A 22614-nucleotide genomic window follows, 5' to 3' on the forward strand; every position below is an offset into this window, starting at 1 on the left:
CTTGAAAGAGTACCTGAGTAAAATATAATTTTTTGTTCACTTACCTCTTATGTTTAGTTAATTTATAAATACTTCACATCTATCTGTATTCCTCAATTAAACACAAAATTATAGTAAGCGTTTGAGTGTAGGATATGCACTATTTTTCCTCCTGAAGTGTAATGATGACTTCTATTATTATTATTGAGGAGGACTGTACCGTCATATACATTGCTTCATTTGGGCTATTTAACAACCCTCTGAAATAGATTGACATCACTTTACCAATTAAGACACTGAAACCAGGAGTTTTAAATGTCTGGAACTCAGATGTACTGTCTCTTGTTCTACTATACTTTCCATTTGGTCAGGCTGGTTATGACTTTTAAGGGTACTTATGTCCAGATTTTATTAAAATAATTGTGCTTTGGATTTTTCTGAACTATTCATCTTATAAAATGATGGAATATGACCTACCACATTTTTTCAGTTACTCCTTCAGGTTGCTTTATAGCTGCAGAAAGGAAAGAAGGAACATTTGGTGAATACCTACCATGTACCAGGATTGGTGCTATGTGCTTTCCCTTCTTTCTCATTTTATCTTCATTAAAATGCTGCAGGGTAGATATTGACCTCATTTTTTCAGGTGAGGAAGGTGAAGTTCAAAGACTCTTAAGTTTTATGCCTAAAATCACTTAGCTAGTGTCCACTAGTACCTAGAGTATGAACGTAGCTCTCTTTGATTTTTAAACTTTTCTCTTTTCTCTACATTATGCTTCCTCCAAATGACTTTGTCAGATTTGAAAGCAGTTATTAGTTAATCATCTCTGATGTCCTGTAAGGAGGTACATTGCTTTGTCTTGAACTCTTTAGATTTCATTCTTTTACTTTGTCACCTCATCTAATGAGGCCAGTTGCTTAAACTTGAGAGTCACCTGTAGCATGTATGATGTAAAGATTCATGGTTTGATACTGTTTTTAAAGTGAAATCCCTTAAGATAAAATGACTAGAGTTTGAATAACTATTTTAATTTTTTTGTTCTCTTTTATAAAAATGATATATTAGTATTTTCAGGCAAATTTGCCAATCTTATTTGAACCTATTTTGGATTTTCTTTATTTAGACATTTTATATACAGATTTTAAAAATCAAAATCAATAAACTTATAAAAACAGGATGGTTCAATTAAATGACAAAATTTTACAACATTTTAAATTTATGTATTAAGATAGGCCATATAGAACTTTGCAGTCCTTTTTATACTCAAGGCTGGAAAATATACATTTTTAGATTACTATGACCATTACACATTTCAGAAATTTAAAAAATGGTTATATACTTTGCTATTATTTGTTAGTCATTAATTATATTAATGCAGCCAGTATGCTACATTTCATAATGAGTAGAGAACATAGATGTTTTCCTTATTTCTTATTTTAGTATTTTAAAAGGAGGACCTAGGATTTTAACTTCCATATGGTGTTAAAAACAAAAATGGTTTCTATTTCTGAAAGCTGGCATAAAATGTAGTCTGCCTTACTTTTTGGATAACCATGATTGTGTCACCTTTCAGACTTGAGAAAGAACAGTTACTGGCAGAGGAAGAGGATGATGATTTGAAGGAAATAACTGATTTGAGGAAAATAGCTGCTCAGTTATTGCAGCAAGAACAGAAGAACAGGTATTCCTTTCAGTAATGAGATTTGAAATGGCAAATTTTATAATAATTAAATCTGATTATTTAAAGATTATCAAATGAAGTATATGAAGTTTTGAGTAAACAATAGTGCCCTCTTAAGATCTATCTCAAGGGACTGACTACAGATTGAGCATCCTTCATTCAAAAATCTGAAATCCAATCCCAAGCATTTCAAATAAGGAATACTCAACCTGTACTAAAAGGCAGGAAATACTTAGGACAGGAATATAAAATTACATTTACAACTAACAGAATGTACTCATACATATGGTCACTATGTTTAATATTGCTTAGGTATTTCTTTTTTATTCCTGTGTGTGTGCTGAATCATAAAAACTGATTTATTTGTTGATATTAATTTTAGCTCACAGTAGCATTATTTACATTGTAAGCATTTTTTTTCTAGGTACATGTCACGTACATAATGTGCTGTTTAAAATTCAGATTCCAAATTACTTAGGATATGTCTAAATTCCTTAGAATGGAGTTGAATTTTACAAGAGTAGATTAAATCAGTATGATGATTTGAGGGTCACTGGCTCACTTTGGTCTGTTTCTTGGTCAAAGACCATTTTCCCCACCTTTTGGTTAGACTTTCTTCAAATACATGTTGGCAATGAGAAGACACTGTGTGAATGAGAATAAAATCAAGACAAGTCCACTTCTAATGCAGGAAAAGTTACATATGCTTCTCAGGGTCAGCTGTTATTGCCATCTTCATGTACTGAGAGGACTACATTTATAGTTTTGAAATGATAAAGATCTGAGTGGGTTTTTTTTTGTTTGTTTTGAGAAAAGAGAATAATTTTGGTGCATTTAACATGGATAAGTAAAAAGCATTTTATTTCATTTATTCAAAATAATAAATGTTTATGGTTAATATGACCATGTTTTGGGAAGTTTCAAATTTAAATATACTAGCATTTGTTTAAATATACATTGAAAAATACAACTAAAACTTATCAAATGACAAATATATGGTTTCTAGGGGCAACTTTTTAGGGGCAATCTGTATAATAGCTAATAAGCTAAATAGCCTAAGTATCCTTTTTGCACAGCTGCTACATTTATAGATATACAAAATCATACTAGAAAATCACTAACCTGGGGGGCACCCAAGATGGCCAAATGGGAACAGCTTCAGCCTCCAGCTCCCAGCGTGAGTGACACAGAAGATGGGTGATTTCTGCATTTTCAACTGAGGTACTGAATTCATCTTACTGGGGTGTGTCAGACAGTCGATGCTGGTCTGCGGGTGCAGCCCTACCAGCGAGAGCTGAAGCAGGGTGAGGCATTGCCTCCCTGGGAAGTGCAAGGGGGAAGGGAATTCCTTTTCCTAGCCAAGGGAAATTGAGACACACGACACCTGTAAAATCGGGTAACTCCCACCCTAATACTGCGCTTTACCAAGGGTCTTAGCAAACGGCACAGCAGGAGATTATATCCCACACCTGGCCTGGAGGGTCCCACACCCATGAAGCCTCCCTCATTGCTAGCACAGCAGTCTGAGATCTAACTGCAAGGAGGCAGCGAGGCTGGGGGAGGGGCGCCCGCCATTGCTGAGGCTTAAGTAGCTAAACAAAGCCACTGGGAAGCTCAAATTGGGTGGAGCCCACCACAGCTCAAGGAGGTTTGCCTGCCTCTGCAGACTCCACATCTGGGGACAGGGCATAGTTAAACAAAAAGCAGGAGAAACTTCTGCAGATGTAAAAGTCCCTATCTGACAGCTTTGAAGAGAGCAGTGGTTCTCCCTGCACGGAGGTTGAGATCTGAGAATGGACAGACTGCCTGCTCAAGTGGGTCACTGACTCCTGAGTAGCCTAACTGGGAGACATCCCCCACTAGGGGCAGACCGTCACCTCATACCTCACACGGCTGGGTACACCCCTGAGACGAAGCTTCCAGAGCAAGAATCAGACAGCAACACTCACTGTTCAGCAATATTCTATCTTCTGCAGCCTCCCCTGCTGATACCCAGGCAAACGGTCTGGAGTGGACCTCAAGCAAACTCCAACAGACCTGCTGCTGAGGGTCCTGATTGTTAGAAGGAAAACTAACAAACAGAAAGGACACCCACACTAAAACCCCATCAGTACGTCATGATCATCAAAGACCAAAGGCAGATAAAACCACAAAGATGGGGAAAAAGCAGGGCGGAAAAACTGGAAATTGAAAAAATCAGAGCACATCTCCCCCTCCAAAGGAACGCAGCTCATCACCAGCAATGGAACAAAGCTGGACTGTGAATGACTTTGATGAGTTGAGAGAAGAAGGCCTGAGTTGATCAAACTTCCCAGCGCTAAAGGAGGAACTATGTAACCAGCGCAAAGAAACTAAAAACCTTGAAAAAAGAATGGATGAATGGATAACTAGAATAATCAATGCAGAGAAGACCTTAAAAGAACTGATAGAGATGAAAACCATGACACGAGAACTACGTGACAAACACACAAGCTTCAGTAACCTACTTGATCAACTGGAAGAAAGAGTATCAGTGGTTGAAGATCAAATGAATGAAGTGAGAAGAGAAGTGTAGAGAAAAAAGAGTAAAAAGAAATGAACAAAGCCTCCAAGAAACGTGGGATTATGTGAAAAGACCAAATCTACGTCTGATTGGAGTGCCTGAAAGTGACGGGGAAAATTGAATCAAGTTGGAAAACACTGCAGAATATCATCCAGGAGAACTTCCCCAACCTAGTAAGGCAGGCCAACATTCAAATTCAGGAAATACAGAGAACACCACAAAGATACTCCTCGAGAAGAGCAACTCCAAGACACATAATTGTCAGATTCACCAAAGTTGAAATGAAGGAAAAAATGTTAAGGGCAGCCAGAGAGAAAGTTCGGGTTACCCACAAAGGGAAGCCCATCAGACTAACAGCAGACCTCTCGGTGGAAACTCTCCAAGCCAGAAGAGAGTGGGGGCCGATATTCAACATTCTTAAAGAAAAGAATTTTCAACCCAGAATTTCATATCTAGCCAAACTAAGTTTCATCAGTGAAGGAGAAATAAAATCCTTTACAGACAAGCAAGTGCTTAGAGATTTTTGTCATCAGCAGGCCTGCACTACAAGAGGTCCTGAGGAAAGCACTAAACATGGAAAGGAACAACTGGTACCAGCCATTGCAAAAACATGCCAAAATGTAAAGTCCATCGAGGATAGGAAGAAACTGCATCAACTAACGAGCAAAATAACCAGCTAATATCATGATGACCGGATCAAGTTCACACATAACAATATTAACCTTAAATGTAAATGGACTAAATGGTCCAATTAAAAGACACAGACTGGCAAATTGAATAAAGAGTCAAGATCCATCAGTTTGCTGTATTCAGGAGACCCATCTCACATGCAGAGACACACATAGGCTCAAAATAAAGGGATGGAGGAAGATCTACCAAGCAAATGGAGAACAAAAAAAAGCAGGGGTTGCAATCCTAGTCTCTGATAAAACAGACTTCAAACCATCAAAGGTCAAAAAGACAAAGAAGGCCATTACATAATGGGAAAGGGATCAATTAATCAGGGAGAGCTAACCTAAATATATATGCACCCAATACAGGAGCACCCAGATTCATAAAGCAAGTCCTTAGAGACTTACAAAGAGACTTAGACTCCCATACAAAAATAATGGGAGACTTCAACACCCCACTGTCAACATTAGACAGATCAACGAGACAAAGTTAACAAGGATAACTCAACTCTGCACCAAACGGATCTAATAGACATCTACAGAACTCTCCACCCCAAATCAACAGAATATACATTCTTCTCAGCACCACATCACACTTATTCCAAAATTGACCACATACTTGGAAGTAAAGCACTCCTCAGCAAATGTTAAAGAACAGAAATTATAACAAACTATCTCTCAAAATGCAGTGCAATCAAATTAGAACTCAGGACTAAGAAACTCAGTCAAAACCACTCAACTATGTGGAAACTGAACAACCTGCTTCTGAATGACTACTGGGTACATAACAAAATGAAGGCAGAAATAAAAATGTTCTTTAAAACCAATGAGAACAAAGATACAACATACCAGAATCTCGGGGACACATTTAAAGCAGTGTGTGAAGGAAATTTATAGCACTAAATGCCCACAAGAGAAAGCAGGAAAGATCTAAAATTGACACCCTTACATCACACTTAAAAGAACTAGAGAAGCAAGAGCAAACACATTCAACAACTAGCAGAAGGCAAGAAATAACTAAGATCAGAGCAGAACTGAAGGAGATAGAAACACAAAAAACCCTCAAAAAAATCAATGAATCCAGGAGCTGGTTTTTTGAAAATATCAACAAAATGGATAGACTGCTAGCAAGACGAATAAAGAAGAAAAGAGAGAAGAATCAAATAGACACAATAAAAAATGATAAAGGGGATATCACCACCGACCCCACGGAAATACAAACTACCATCGGAGAATACTATAAACACCTCTACGCAAATAAACGAGAAAACCTAGAAGAAATGGATAATTTCCTGGACACTTACACTCTCCCAAGACTAAACCAGGAAGAAGTTGAATCCCTGAATAGAACAATAGCAGGCTTTGAAATTGAGGCAATAATTAATAGCCTACCAACCAAAAAAAGTCCAGGACCAGACGTATTCACAGCCGAATTCTACCAGAGGTACAAGGAGGAGCTGGTACCATTCCTTCTGAAACTATTCCAATCAGTAGAAAAAGAGGGAATCCTCCCTAACTCATTTTATGAGGCCAACATCATCCTGATACTAAAGCCTGGCAGAGACACAACAGAAAAAGAGAATTTTAGACCAATATCCCTGATGAACATCGTTGTAAAAATCCTCGATAAAATACTGGCAAACAAAATCCAGCAGCACATCAAAAAGCTTATCCACCATGATCAAGTGGGCTTCATCCCTGGGGTTCAAGGCTGGTTCAACATACGCAAATCAATAAACGTAATCCAGCATATAAACAGAACCAAAGACAAAAACCACATGATTATCTCAATAGATGCCGAAAAGGCCTTTGACAAAATTCAACAGCCCTTCATGGTAAAAACTCTCAATAAATTCGGTATTGATGGAACGTATCTCAAAATAATAAGAGCTATTTATGTCAAACCCCCTGCCAATATCATAGTGAATGGGCAAAAACTGGAAGCATTGCCTTTGAAAACTGGTAGAAGACAGGGATGCCCTCTCTCACTACTCCTATTCAACATGGTGTTGGAAGTTCTGACTAGGGCAATCAGGCAAGAGAAAGAAATAAAGGGTATTCAGTTATGAAAAGAAGAAGTCAAATTGTCCCTGTTTGCAGATGACATGATTGTATATTTAGAAAACCCCATCATCTCAGCCCAAAATCTCCTTAAGCTGATAAGCAACATCAACAAAGTCTCAGGATACAAAATCAATGTGCAAAAATCACAAGCATTCTTATACACCAGTAACAGACAAACAGAGAGCCAAATCATGAATGAACTCCCATTCACAATAGCTTCAAAGAGAATAAAATACCTAGGAATCCAACTTACAAGGGATGTAAAGGACCTCTTCAAGGAGAACTACAAACCACTACTCAGTGAAATAAAAGAGGACACAAACAAATGGAAGAACATACCATGCTCATGGATAGGAAGAATCAATATTGTGAAAATGGCCATACTGCCCAAGGTAATTTATAGATTCAATGCCATCCCCATTAAGCTACCAATGAGTTTCTTCACAGAATTGGAAAAAACTGCTTTAAAGTTCATATGGAACCAAAAAATAGCCCGCATTGCCAAGACAATCCTAAGCCAGAAGAAGAAAGCTGGAGGCCTCATGCTACTTCAAACTATACTACAAGGCTACAGTAACCAAAACAGCATGGTACTGGTACCAAAACAGAGATATAGACCAATAGAACAGAACAGAGCCCTCAGAAATAATACCACACATCTACAGCCATCTGATCTTTGACAAACCTGACAAAAACCAGAAATGGTAAAGGATTCCCTATTTAATAAATGGTACTGGGAAAATTGGCTAACCATAAGTAGAAAGCTGAAACTGGATCCTTTCCTTACTCCTTATACGAAAATTAATTCAAGATGGATTGGAGACTTAAATGTTAGACCTAAAACCATAAAAACCCTAGAAGAAAACCTAGGTAATACCATTCAAGACATAGGCATGGGCAAGGACTTCATGTCTAAAACACCAAAAGCAATGGCAACAAAAGCCAAAATTGACAAATGGGATCTAATTAAACTAAAGAATTTCTGCACAGCAAAAGAAACTACCATCAGAGTGAACAGGCAACCTACAGAATGGGAGAAAATTTTTGCAATCTACTCATCTGACAAAGGGCTAATATCCGGAACCTACAAAGAACTCAAAGAAATTTACAAGAAAAAAACAACCCCATCAAAAAGTGGGCAAAGGATATGAACAGACCCTTCTCAAAAGAAGACATTCATACAGCCAACAGACACATGAAAAAATGCTCATCATCACTGGCCATCAGAGCGATGCAAATCAAAACCACAATGGGGTACCATCTCACACCAGTTAGAATGGCAATCACTAAAAAATCAGGAAACAACAGGTGCTGGAGAGGATGTGGAAGAATAGGAACACTTTTACACTATTGGGGGGACTGTAAACTAGTTCAACCATTGTGGAAAACAGTGTGGTGATTCCTCAAGGATCTAGAACTAGAAATACCATTTGACCCAGCCATCCCATTACTGGGTATATACCCAAAGGATTGTAAGTCATGCCGCTATAAAGACACATGCACACGTATGTTTATTGCAGCACTATTCACAATAGCAAAGACGTGGAATCAACCCAAATGTACATCAGTTACAGACTGGATTAAGAAAATGTGACACATATAATATTTTGATTGACTGCTTGAAAATTAAGTCAATACATTTAAAACTAGTAGGAGCCATTAGTTAAAAAATTATGTGTTCTCCCTAAAGAAAACTCCTGGTATTCTTCAAGATGTATGCAAAAGTAATTTCTGTCTTTTCTGATCCTCTTCTTCATCATCCTTTTTAGAGGTTAGTACATACTAATATAAGAGCTTTTTAGATTAATATTAATATTCAGTGACATTGTTGTAAATATGTCTAACTTTGCAGACATTAAAATATTTATAATATGATCATAAAATAAAGAGCACTATTTTTTTCGATACAGAGCCTTGCTCTGTTGCCAATGCTGGAGTGCAGTGGCACAATCTTGGCTCACTACAGCCTCTGCCTCCTGTGTTCAAGTCGTTCTCATGCCTCGGCCTCCCAAGTAGCTGGGATTTCCGGTGTGTGCCACCACACCTGGCTATTTTTTGTATTTTAGTAGAGACAGGGTTTCACCATGTTGGCTAGGCTGGTCTCAAACTCCTGGCCTTAAGGATTGCACCCGCGTCGGCCTTCCAAAGTGCTGGGATTACAGGCGTCAGCCACCAGGCTCTGCCAAAGCGCACATTTTACTTTTAAAATTTATAATGTCTAGAGAATTTTAGATCCCTAGCCAATTCTGTTAATGCCTGTACTTAAACTGGATCTCAGAATTTTTTAATGCTAAATCTAGTATTTTTTCTATTAATAATCTTTCTTCCTTCTACAATACGTTGCTGTTACTTAGATCTTTTAGGTTTGGGGAATTAAAATTTTTTGTTTATTGTCACAATACTTGAATTTGAATGAGACCAAAAATCTAAGTGTAATCCTATATGAGGATATATCCTACAGTGGATTTGGTATAATTTATACCTTCTCTGGTTGTGGATTTTCCTTTTCATGCTGTATTATTGTGTCTTATATTCCAAATATATTAGAGAAGGATCTGAAATGCTATTTAAAATTGTAGGCCAGGAGTTGTAACATCTCTTTTTAGGTTTTAAAATAATTATTGTACATTTTGTTTGTTTTTAGTCTTGATTAAAAATAATTTAACTGGATTAAGATTGCCCTCACCTACAGGGAAATATCATCCAGGACTGCTACTTTGACTGCATATTACTTAGCTGTTCTTTAACTTGCTACTAGTAGAAGACAAATGCAGTGTTAGCTCTCAGCTAAATGAAGCCATGTATCTTCTCCCAAACTAGAGGTAATTAAAAAACAGCTTACATTTAGTTCAGTGATGATTTCCTTATGGCAGTTTTGCCACTTGCTTAGTTGATATATTTTTTATTTTTTAATTAAAAAAAAATTTTTTTTGAGACAGAGTCTCACTCTGTTGCCCAGGCTGGAGTGCAGTGGTGTAATCTCAGCTCACCACAACCTCCACCTCCCGGGTTCAAGCAATTCTCCTGCCTCAGCCTCTCGAGTAGCTGGGACTACAGGCGTGTGCCACCATGCCCGGCTAATTTTTGTACTTTTAGTAGACACAGGGTTTCACTATGTTGGCCAGGCTGGTCTCGAACTGCTGACCTCATGATCCGCCCACCTCAGCCTCCCAAAGTTCTGGGATTACAGGTGTGAGCCACCATGCCTGGCAGTTCGTATTATTTTTTAAAATGTCTTTGATTCTTTAAGAAACTTTATGCCAGTACTTGGTACATGAAACTATCCTAGGGGAGCAGCAAGAGGATATTGTACATAATTAATACTCAAAAAGGGTGAGAAAAGAGATCAGCAAATAAACCATCAAATTGGTAACTCATAAGGTTTTAAAGTCTGAAGCCTAGTTATTTAGAAGACTGCCCCCACTTTGTCTGATTAATATATGTTGATTAAGCTACTTTATGTTTATAGTTTATTGTTGAATTTTTTTTAAATTGAAAAATAGTCTTTATTATCCCCTGTCAAAATATTGGATTATTATTTCTACTTGCATCTGAGTGTATTGAAGTCACTCTGAATCAATGGCTTTAACTATATTTAAATAGCCATTCAGCAAGTTCTAATTTTACCTTCACTATTATTTTGGTAAATAAAAAAAAGTCTTGAAAAAAATCATTATCTTAAAAATAATGTTGTATGATGAATAAGTTCTAGGGATCTGCTGTACAACATTGTGCCTATAATTAACAATACTCTATTGTATACTTAAAAATTTGTTAAGAGAGTAGATCTCTTGTTAAATGTTCTTACCAAAATAAGATAAAATTGAAAAAAGGGATCATGTTTTTTAGAACAAGAAAAATCAAGGAAGGAACTGAGAATAAAATGATACTATTAGAATATTCTTAATATTAACTTGATAATAAAAAAGGAAATTCTGTTGAAAACAAAGAAGTTGATATGTATTATAAATTACTGAGCCAGTTTTACAAATTTCCATGAAATGGAAATTTATATTCCATTTATATTAGTGTTCATTATATTAGTTATATTAGTACTCATTTATATTAGTGTTAGAAAGGTGGCTACTGCTCTTTTTCTTATACTGATTTTCTTAAGGGGCTTAATAAGTCGATGTTTAGCTGGCTTCTTAAATTTTGTTTAGTTATCATTCTAAAGAAAGGATTAAAATATATGTGTGATTTTGCAATAAATAGCTTCATTTAACTGGTTCCCATTGCATGTTTGTTCCTGCTAACTTACGCTGTAGTATTTTCTGTTGTGTCTTTCCTTTTAGTAATTATTTTATTTGCTTTTAGGTGTGTCTTGAGAGTTTTTCTTTATTGTGGAAAGATGAGCCTCTAATTACTATGTGATATAGCTAAATAACAAAAAGCAATTATGAAAAGTTATAATTAAAATGTAATTAAGGATCATGGAAAGCAAAACTAGGTTTGGGAAGTTCATAATTTTATTTTAGAATTATAGAAATTATGGACATTACCTCTTTTATTATGATTTTTTCCTGATCATATGAACATTTCAATTTGAGGAGCATCATGTTAACCTCTAGCTTGTTATAACTAGTTAGGTAGATCTCTCAGTCCTTGAAATCTATGTATTCTTTTGTTTCTGCTTCCTTTACAAATGACTACCCTGTGTCTCCAAAAACATCTTCCCCCATCTTTTGGTTTGGTTGATTTATGTGAAATGTGAATACAGACAGAGGCCTTTAAGTTGTAGAGCATCATTCAGTGATAAACTCTTCCAGAGGACCAGAGCAACAGGACACGCATCAAGGTATCTAGAGTTTGTGGAAGCCTTCAAGTATTATGGGGCCAGGTTGACATAGCTGAATTGTATAGTCTTTTACTTAAAATAAGTACTGGTAACTGGATTAGGGAAGTATGTTAATAATCTAGATGTTTAATTAGAATAGATGTTTGTTTTGACTTTGGGTATCAGAGTAAAACACAAAATCATGTACATAGCAAAATTTTACGTAGGTGAATTCTCAAGTACATAAAATATATTTTATAGGTAAGTGGATCTCAACTTTTTTTTCTGTTTCAGTATAACTCATACACAACCATAGTCACAACACTAATGAATGTGTGGTGAGAAGGAATCAGAATTTACCATAGTGAAGGCCATTGTAGTTTGACTCCCCTGCCCCTGCAATAATTCTGCAATTTCCTCCAGGATAGTACTTACTGCTATCTCTTCTTAAAAAAAAAAAAAAATACTCTTTTAAAATATATTTTTCCTAATAGTTTTAGATATTTCATTACCTTAATTTTTCTGCATTTAAGAATTTAAGGCAATTTTAATGCATGCCTGTACAAAGAAGAATGAATGTCCTTAATTCTGAAATTGTTTGGCCCAAGCTACACTGATTGGTGTATGATACTTGTCCTTTGCATCTCTATCACTTTTTCCTAGTGAGGCCCTACTAGATCCAAGCTGGTGAGGAATCCAGCATAATGGACTTTGGTTTCTTTATGCTAACCATATTTCTGTAATTACCAACTTATATTTAATTCATTATGTATTTTATTGGTCAATATATAGCTTTTATTTCAAATCCGTTTCTATGTTCTTTTGGCAGTTGACATCTGTAGATTTTATTTTGAATAAAAGGCAGAGATTTTACTTCTATGATATTAAATTTTAAAAGTGAAAATTATATTTATATATATAGTAACATTAAGAACTCAAGTATGGTTACTTATGTTAAGGATAGTTAGTAATTCATTACTTTTGACTTTGAGATTAATACTTAGAATTATGTAACATGTAGAAATAGTTCTCTCTTATAATGGTTCATTGTTTTCTTTTGTTTTAATGGTTTTATGTAGTTATTAAAAGTTTAAGAAACTTGTTTTTTTTTTTAAAGAATTGAACTTGAGCACTGATTTTGCATTTAGAATTAAAATTTTTCATTTGGCAAAATAATTACGTATTACATCAACACACCTGATATCATTTGCTGTGCTGGAAAAAATAAATCAGTCATGATGGTACCTCTGTATCTCTTTATCCTCTATCTCAGCCAAAAGTTAGATATGCAAAGGGCAATAATAGCATGGCTAGAAGATAATCCATTCTTTGAGAAAGGGTTTATAAAAAAGATGCCTGGAAAAGTTGCCGAGCTTCATTTTGTTGTAAATAGTACACTTATGGGCATCTGATCTAAATAATATTTAAATATTATTTTCTAGCAAAGATCTTCAAGGACCAGATGCAGTTTATTTTAGAGATTTTTAAATATATCTTGTGATATAATATTCTCCTTAATATAGTTGGGAATTAATGTGTTGATTTACTTCTAGGATTGTTAATCATTCAACTTCTGTGATGAGAAACAAGCCAAAACAAACTGTGGAATGTGAAAAGAGGTATAAAAATCTTAGTTTTTACTTAATATTTTATAATGAGTACTGATCCTTTGACGGTGATGTTTTTGTATATAGATTTTAGTTAAATAAGTGATACAGATTTAATATAACTAGATAATTTAAATAGGAGTTAAATTTACTTTTGATATAAGCAAAATAAAAACTGCTGATCTTCTTTGCTCATAGATGCATTTTTGTCTTGATGATAGAATCATTTATCTATTCATTCAGCAAACATTTATTATATTGCTATTCCTGCCAGGAATAATGTGTTTCTTTAGCATTCATTGTGTTTATTCTCTATAATAGTGTGTGTATTTTCATTGCTTTTCAATTGGGTGTTACTAAATTCTTCTATGTGAATACATGATATAATCCACATATATGAATTCCTGAGAACTAGAAGACCTTGAAAGTTTCTATTTATTCTTTTTGATGGTTTGAATTTAGATTAGACTCAACTCCTGAGTCAATCCTCTGAGAATGTTCAGGCCCAGTCTTTTTCTGCTTGGCTTATTGCAACAGTCCCCAGACATAGCTCCTTTCTTCAGGTTTGCCTAACTTTATGTCTGTTTTCTGCACAGTGGAAGAGTGATAATTCTGAAACAATCTTACTTGTGACTCCCATGTATTATCTTCTAATGACTCTTTACAACTCTTAGAATAAACCTTAAAATATTTAACTTAACCCATAAGATTGAAATGGGTTTCTGCTTACCCTGAGAGCTTCATCTTGTACATTCCGCCACTGGCACCATTTGCATTTAGGAGCAGAACTTCTTTCTTCATTCCAGGATGATTTTATCTCTGTGTTCTACCTTCTTTTCTTTTATTTATTATTTTTAATTTTTTATCTTTTGTTTGTGTTCCACCTTCTATATCCTGGTCTCTTTACTAGGATTTCCCTTCCGTCTACCTTCTTCACTTAGTCTTTCAGAATTCAGTTCAAGTGTGAGATTACTTTTCATATCCAAGCCTAGGAATATTCATCCATCTCACATTTCATTTAATTGGATTTAACCCACTTTTTCTCTTTCTGAATACTGATTCTGCTGTCTTACATGTTTGCTTTCTTTTAAGTTTCCCATTCCTTTATTTCCTGCCTTAAGCTTCCTCCACAGGTTCCTAACATTCTCTTGAGAAGGCCTCAATTGCCCAAACCGTAAAACTGTGATATCCAATCTTGGCTTTTCTTTTATAAAACTATTACTTTTTCTTTTCTCATTTTCAAAACAGTTATCCAGTTCTTTCTTGAAAGACAAAACCAAAGATTCTTTAATGTTTTCTGATTATGAGAGTAATGTAGCTTTCTTGTTGAAAAATTGGAAAATTTAGCAAACATAAAGAAAAAATAAATAAATGAATATCACTCATTATCTCACTCCCCAGAGATGACAAGTCACATTATTTTGCTACTTTGCCTTTTAGACCTTTTTACCATATGAGTATTTGCATTTGCATATGTGTACATGTATATGTGCACACACACACACTGCAGGGTTATATAACCTGTTAAATACCCAACACTGCCACTTAGATGCATATTAGGCATGTCAAACATTATTTTCCAAAGCCATACTATTAATGTTCCTGTTGCACCCCTAAACTTGTTCCTCCTACATTTTTCTCAATTTCAGAAAATGTCAACTCCATCTTTCTAGTTGGTCATCTCAAAACCTGAGAGTCATCCTTAACTTGTCCCTTTCTCTTACACCTGATATCTAATCCATTAGCAAATCTTGTTGCTGTACTTTAGAATATATTTAGAATCCAATCATGTCTTACCACCTCCACTCCTACCATCCTAGTCCTAGCCATCTCTCACTTGAGTTATTACAGCAACCTCTTAACAGGTCTCTTTTCTATCCTAGCCTTCCTTTAGTCTGTTTCCCACAAAGCATCAGATTGATATTTTTAACCACCTCAACTTCTACCATCCTAGTCCTAGCCATCTCTTACTTGAATTATTACAGCAGCCTCTTAACAGGTCTCTTTTCTACCCTAGCTTTCCTTTAGTCTGTTTCCCAAAAAGCTTCAGATTGATATTTTTGAAATGTAAGTCAGATCATATCATTCATCTTCAGAATTCTCTGCTGACTTCCATGTTATTCAGAATAGAAACTAGAGTGTTTTAAGGCCTAGTAGTGCCCTGCATTTGGTTTCAAAACCTGTCTTTTCTTTCTCTCTCTGGTTAGTTCTTTTCTATCTATACTGGCCTCCTTGCTGAATCTCAGCAGATCAGGCATTCTCCTCATCCCCCAAGGCTTTTTGTTTTTGCCTCTGCCTGGAATGATTTTCCCCCAGCCATATTTCTTAATCTTGTACATTCAGGTTTCGGTTTAAATGTTACTTCATCAGCAAAGCATTCCCTGAACAACATATATAAGAGCATGCCTCCCCAACCCTTTTGTCTCTATTCCCACACCTTGCTTTACTTTTCTTTATAGAACTGAACACCATTTGGCATTCTGAATATATACTTTTATACTTGTTTATTGTTTTTCATCAGCATCCCACTACCCAGTGGGTACACTACAATGAACATTTTATGAGATCACGGACTTCATTTTCTATTCCATTTAGCACAATGCATAGCACACATAGTAAGTACTCAATAAATATTCATTGAGTGACTAAGTTGGGAGAATAGGTTGAAATGATGAATGCCAGGAACTGTGTTGTGTGCTGGGAGATACAGTAGTGATCAAGAGAGATATGGTCCCCGCCCTCATGAGATTAATGATTGATGGTTTTGTTTGTTTGTTTGAGATGGAGTCTTGTCTGTTGCCCAGGAGTGGCGTGATCTTGGCTCCCTGTAACCTCTGCCTCCCGGGTTCAAGCGATTCTCCTGCCTCAGCCTCCAAATAGCGGGAATTACAGGCATGCACCACCATGCCCAGCTAATTTTTGTATTTTTAGTAGAGACAGGGTTTCGCCATGTTGGCCAGGCTGGTCTCGAACTCCTGGCCTCAAGTGATGTGCCCGCCTTGTCCTCCCAAAGTGCTGAGATTACAGACATGAGCCACCATGCCCGGCATGATCGATGTTTTAATATGTTGCGGTTTTGGGCATGTTCATATTTTGAAATACAGCTTTTGAATATACAAATCCACAATTAATAGGAATGGATTACCTGTTGGTGACATTAGGTAGCATGTGGATTTGTAAGAGAAAACTGGAAAAATTCTGTGTACTTAGGTTTTGGGTATGGATGATCAGTCTCCCTGAAATGCCTAGACAGCTTTGTACTGGAAGTGATCTCAGTGGTCTACTTTCCAAAGATTTCTAGCCACTTCTAGCAATCAGCATGAGCCCTGGGACATTGCAAACATACAAGAAAGTTGTGATAAACTATTGAGAAATTGGTTGGCAAAGTATCAGGGTACAGTTGAAAGAGCTTAGGTCTTGAAGTCAGGCAGATTTGGGTCAGAGTCCCACCTTTAGCACTTACTAGCTGTGAGGCTTTGGGTAAGTTTTAAAATCAGCCCTAGTGCTGGCACCTACATGCTTAGTAAATGTTAGGTCTCTGATTATTTCTTTCTACTTACCTTTCTTCCTATAGAGAGGTAGATTATTGTAGTGGTTAAGAGTTCAGGCTAATAGAACCATGCTGTCTGCGTTTGGATCCTGAATCTGTCTCTTGGGGAAGTTATTTAGCTTACTCTGAGCCACATTTACTCCTTCTGTAAAACACAAATAATAACAGTGTCTACCTCATGGTTACTGTAAGGATGAAATGGGTTAATGTATTAAATTGCTTATGACAGTGATTAGCACACAGAAAGTGTCACATATGTTATTAATTGTTAAACTATAGTTATTACTATTACAGACTTTTTATTTTTCCTTTCTTTTGTATCTCAGTCCTTCCTTTCTCAATTCTCACCTGCTTTTTTATTCAAAAGGGAAATAACTTTGTGGGTATTTTTTTTCTAATATTAAGAAGTATTACATGACCTTAACTTTTTTTTTTCTTTTTTTAAAATTATACTTTAAGTTCTGGGATACATGTGCAGAATCTGCCGGTTTGTTACTAGGTATACATCATGTGCTATGATGGTTTGCTGCACCCATCAAAACACATTAAATTATGGGAAAATAATAATTTAAATTCTGTGACATTTTTTCAGCAGTGCTTGGGTGAGCACACCCCATCCCTTCCCCACCTTTAGAAATATCTCACATACTTTCTGTTAACAAAAATGAGATCATACTGAGTATACTGTTTAGTAATATACATTTTTCATTTAATATTATAGTGATGGTTTTATATACCGACTAAATCTAAATATACATTTTGATGAACTTTATATATTCTGTACACTTGCATTCTTTTCCCTTCTTCCCTCCCCTCCCCTCCTCTCCCCTCCCCTCCCCTTCCCGTCCTTTCATCTCTCTCTCTCTTTTTTTTTTTTTTGACAGAGTCTCACTCTGTCACCCAGGCTGGAGTGCGGCGCAGAGATGAGGTTTCACCATGTTGGCCAGGCTGGTCTCGAACTCCTGACCTCAAGTGATTGACCTACCTCAGCCTCCCAAAATGCTGGGATTACAGGTGTGAGCCACCATGCCTGGCCCACTTGTATTGTTTTCTTAACTTAAAGGCTTAAAGGTATGCTATTGATGGATTAAAACATAAATGTACATTTAAAGCGTTTGATATATTATCTCCAGAAGCTTTATGTTTGCATTCCCACAGGTAACACATGGATAGCTTTACTTCCATACTTGTTAACATTATACATTATCAATCTATTTAATCTTTGCCAATCTAAAAAGAACAAATTATATCAGAATGTTTTATTTTTCATTTCAGTGATTAAATTAGTGATGTTGAGTATTATTTCAAGTATTTATTGCCTATCTATATTGCTGCTTTTGTAATTTATTTGTTTGCATCTCTTGTAGTCAGAAGTACTTTCTATTGTTGAAATAATATTGAGTTTTTTTATGGCCCAGAATATGGTCTGTCATGGTAAAAGTTCTGTAGGAACTTGGAAAAAAATGTATTCTGTGGTTACTGGTTAGAGTCTTGTATAATTTCAACTATGTTAAGTTGGTTGATAGTACTGTTTAAATCTTCCATACCTTACCTATTTTCTGTTTTCTTGGTCTATCAGTTAGTAAGAGAAGGTTATTGAAATCTCCAGCACTAATTGCAGATTTATCTTTCTCCTTGTAGTTCTATAATTTTTCCTTCATACATTCTGAAGCTCTATTATTAGGTATATAAATGTTTAGGATTGTATTGTCCTCTTGGTGAATTTTTACTGCCCTTCTGAAATGACTTTTCTTTATATTCTTGATAATATTCTCTGCTCTGAAGTCTACTTTTCTGATATTAGTATTGTCAGTACAGCTCTCTTTCGTTTAGTATTAGCATGATGCATGTTTCTCCATCCTTTTATTTTTAACTGATTTGTGTCTTTCTAGAGAAAGTGCATTTCTTGTAGTTAGCATATGGTAGTATCTTCCTGCTTTTTATTGAATCTGACAATCTACTTTTTAATTGCAGTGTTAAAAATCATTTATATTTTTGTAATTAATGATATTTTGAGGTTTGCTGTATGTTTCCCTTCTGTTCTATCCTTTTTATTCATTTTTCCTCCTTCTCTGTTGTCTTTTGAATTATATTTTAAAATTTTTGTTTATTTCCTTTGTGGGCTTATTTGCTGTAACTTTTTGTTATGTTAGTGGTTGTTTTAGGGGTTAGAGTATGATATTTAGCTTATCACAGTCTATCTTCAACTGCTATTATACCATTTTGTATATCATGTGAGAACCTTACAACAGTATATTTATAGCCTTGGTGTGTTGTCATACATTTTACCTTTTATATATCTGTTATGTATACTATAACACATTGTTATTTATGCTTTAAACAATTATTTCTTAAGAACATTTAGATAATCAGAATAATGTCTTTTATGTGTTCAATCCCTTAGTTACTATCTCTAGTGCCCTTTATTTTTTGTGTAGAATCGTATTTACGTGTGCATCATTTTCTTTCTGCCTAAAAGAGAGATTTTAACATAATTTTGCTACTGGTCTGCTGATTGAATGCTTTTAGCTTTTGTATGTCTGAAAAAGTATTTTTTTAATTTTTTAATTTTTTTTTTTTTTTAAAGAAACAGAATCTTGCTCTGTCACCCAGGCTGGAGTGCAGTGGTGCCATCATAGCTCACTGCAGCTTCGACTTCCTGTGCTCAAATGATCCTCCCACCTCTCAGCCTCCCAAGTAGCTGGGACCACAGGCATGTGTCATCCCACCCAGCCAACTTAAAAAAAAATTATTTTTTGTAGAGACAGGGTCTCACTATGTTGCCCAGGCTGGTTTTGAACTCTTGGTCTCAAGAAATCTTCCTTCCTTGGCCTCCCAATGTGTTGGGATTACAGGCATGAGCTACCATGCCTAGCTTACCTTCATTTTTGAAAGATATTTTGTCTCATACACAATTCTAGTTTGACATTTTAGTTTTCTTTGAGTACCTTGAAGAGGTTTCTCCACCATCCTGTGGATTCTGTTGTTTTCTATGAGAATATTCTTGCCGGGCGCGGTGGCTCAAGCCTGTAATCCCAGCACTTTGGGAGGCCGAGACGGGCGGATCACGAGGTCAGGAGATCGAGACCATCCTGGCTAACACGGCGAAACCCCGTCTCTACTAAAAACACAAAAACTAGCCGGGCGAGGTGGCGGCGCCTGTAGTCCCAGCTACTCGGGAGGCTGAGGCAGGAGAATGGCGTAAACCCAGGAGGCGGAGCTTGCAGTGAGCTGAGATCTGGCCACTGCACTCCAGTCCGGGCGACAGAGCGAGACTCTGCCTCAAAAAAAAAAAAAAAAAAAAAGAGAATATTCTTATCTTTGTTTTACTTTGCCTAATGTGTCCTTTTTTCCTCTGGGTGTCTGTAACATTTTTTATCACTCATTTTAAGTAATTTGATGGTGATATATCTTGTTGTAGTTTTCTTCATGTTACTTTTGTTTGGAGTTCATTGAGCTTCTTGAATTTGTGGGTTTATTTTCATGAAATTTGAAATTTTGGGGCCCTTATTTCTTCAAATATGTTTTCTATCATTTGACCTCTTTTATTATGGAACACCAATTAGGCCACTTGAAGTTTGCCACAGAACATTAATGTTCTATTCATTCTTTAATATTTTTCTGTCTGTGTTGGGTTTTGGCAAGTCCTTCTGCTTTGTCTTTGTGTTTGCTAGTCATTTCTTGTGAAATGTCTAACCTGCAGTTAATTCCATCCAGTTTGTTTTAATTTTTGATGTTGCACTTTTTATTTCTAGAAGTTTGCTTATGTCTGTACTTACCACATTCAGTCTTTTCCTTTAGCTTCCTGAACATTGCTTGGTTGAATTTTTGATTGAATGACAGACATTGTATACTTTACATTCTTGAATGTGGATATTGTAGTATTATTATACATATTTTTGACTTCTGTTCTGGGATATGGTTAAATTACTTGGAAATAATTTGATATTTTGGCACTTGGTTTTATAATTTATTTATGTGGGACCAGTGCAGCATTTAGTCTAGGAATAAATTTGTCCCCTTAATGAGGCAACACCTTTCTCTACTGGATGTCCTGTGAATTATGAGGTTTTCCAATCTAGCTGGTGGGAACTGGTGCCACTCCTGATCCTCTTGAGAATCTGGGTATTATTCCCTCTAATCTTTGGGGGTAATTTCATCCTTTTGCCTAGGGTAATTTCCTCACATACATGTTCAATGATCAGTACACTCAGATGAAAATTTGAGGGATTGTAGATCTCTTTCCTTTCTCTGTGCATTGCCCTTTTCATTGTTACTATGTGCTATGAACTCACTCTGCCCTTTTCTCCCTGGCTCCAGCTCTGTCTCCTGAATTCTGGGCCTGCTAGACTCTGCCTTAGTTTTTCCTCCTGGGCTGGAAACTCTTTCCATGCACCAACTTGGCTCAGTTACGGGATTCGCCTTCTTACTCATCTCTAAAGGATAATGTCATTTTTTGCCTAATATTCAATGTCATGGAAGGCATAGTTTTAAATATTTTGGTCATTCTTTTAGTTTTTTTCTGTCAGAATATATATCTAGTCACTGTTAGTCTATCTTGACCATGAGCAAAGTCTAGTTTTTACATTTTATGTGTTCAAATTTGTTAGTATTTAATTTTGATTGTTTCTCCCATAGGCTCTCTCTATTCCAATATTTAAAAAATTACTGCCTGTATTTTTTTGGTGATACTTTGTGATTTCTTCTTTATATTTAAATCTTTTATTTTTCATTTTGATATTTGGTATGAGGTAAGGAATCTAGTTTTCTTCCTCCCTCCCCTGCCTTTTTCTCACCATGTCTCCTCCCCCTTTTTAATTCTTTCTTTCTGTGTATATTTTACAAGTGATCAATCGGTTGTCTCTCTACTACTTGTTATATAAGCCATTACTTTCACAATGATCTTAAATGTCATTTTTTTCAGAAGTTATTATACTTGTGGTCCTATACTCCTCTTCCACTGAAAAATCTGTAGATTCTGGAGCCAGTAGAAAGGGAGGTTTGAGAAGTCCCCTTTATTATATAACTTTTCTCTTCCTGATCATCCATTCTTCCAAATTAACTTTGGAACTTCTTTGTCAAATTTTTAAAGCAAACGAAAAAATACTTCTTGAGTTAAAAAAAATTATTATTACAGTTCATTTCAGTTATTAATTAAGTTGAAAGATAAGTTATACCTGTATACTTATCTATCCAAGAACCTTTTGGTTATTCAAGTCTCTTACTAGACATTTGTAGTTTTTTCATGTAGGTACTTATACAAGTATAGTTAAGTTTCTTCCTAGGTATTTTATACTTTTCTTTCCTTTTATGAATAGCGTTTTTTCTAATATATCTTTTAACTCATTATAGTTGATATGTAGGAAAGCTATTAACTTTTGTATGTTTTTCTTTAACTGGTAACCTTACCTCTTGTAATAATAGATTTTTTGTCTTTTTCTCTTGAATAATCATGTGTTCTATAAATTTTAAAAATTGTATTCTTTATATCCAATTTTTGTGGGTTTTTTTTGTTGTTGTTGTTCATTATTGCACTATACAGAAGTTCCAGAATAGTGTTAAGGTATAGCAGCTTCAGTGGACATTTTGTTTATGCATTTTTTCCAAAGGAACTCTTTGTTCAAAATTGCCATCTAATAACAGCATGCATAGCCTACCTTATCTCAACAACAAAAAATTAGATGAAAATAATTTCCTTCGTAGCCTCTGTTTTGTTAGAATGAACAGGTTGAGTCCATAATC

At 35.7% G+C, this 22614-nt stretch overlaps 1 protein-coding gene across 2 annotated transcripts in view; it reads left to right on the forward strand.

Moving 5' to 3' along the window:
* The window catches only part of LRCH2 (leucine rich repeats and calponin homology domain containing 2), a 131733-nt gene that overhangs the window by 70829 nt on the left and 38290 nt on the right, over window positions 1–22614 (forward strand). For both annotated transcript variants that reach the window (XM_033201490.1, XM_033201491.1), the window contains exons 11-12: window positions 1554–1661; window positions 13269–13334. In XM_033201490.1, coding sequence (XP_033057381.1) covers window positions 1554–1661; window positions 13269–13334 — 174 coding nt within the window. The remainder of the gene's footprint in view (window positions 1–1553; window positions 1662–13268; window positions 13335–22614) is intronic.

Source organism: Trachypithecus francoisi, unplaced genomic scaffold (genome assembly GCF_009764315.1).
Source record: "Trachypithecus francoisi isolate TF-2019V2 unplaced genomic scaffold, Tfra_2.0 Lachesis_group6, whole genome shotgun sequence".
NCBI lineage: Eukaryota > Metazoa > Chordata > Mammalia > Primates > Cercopithecidae > Trachypithecus > Trachypithecus francoisi.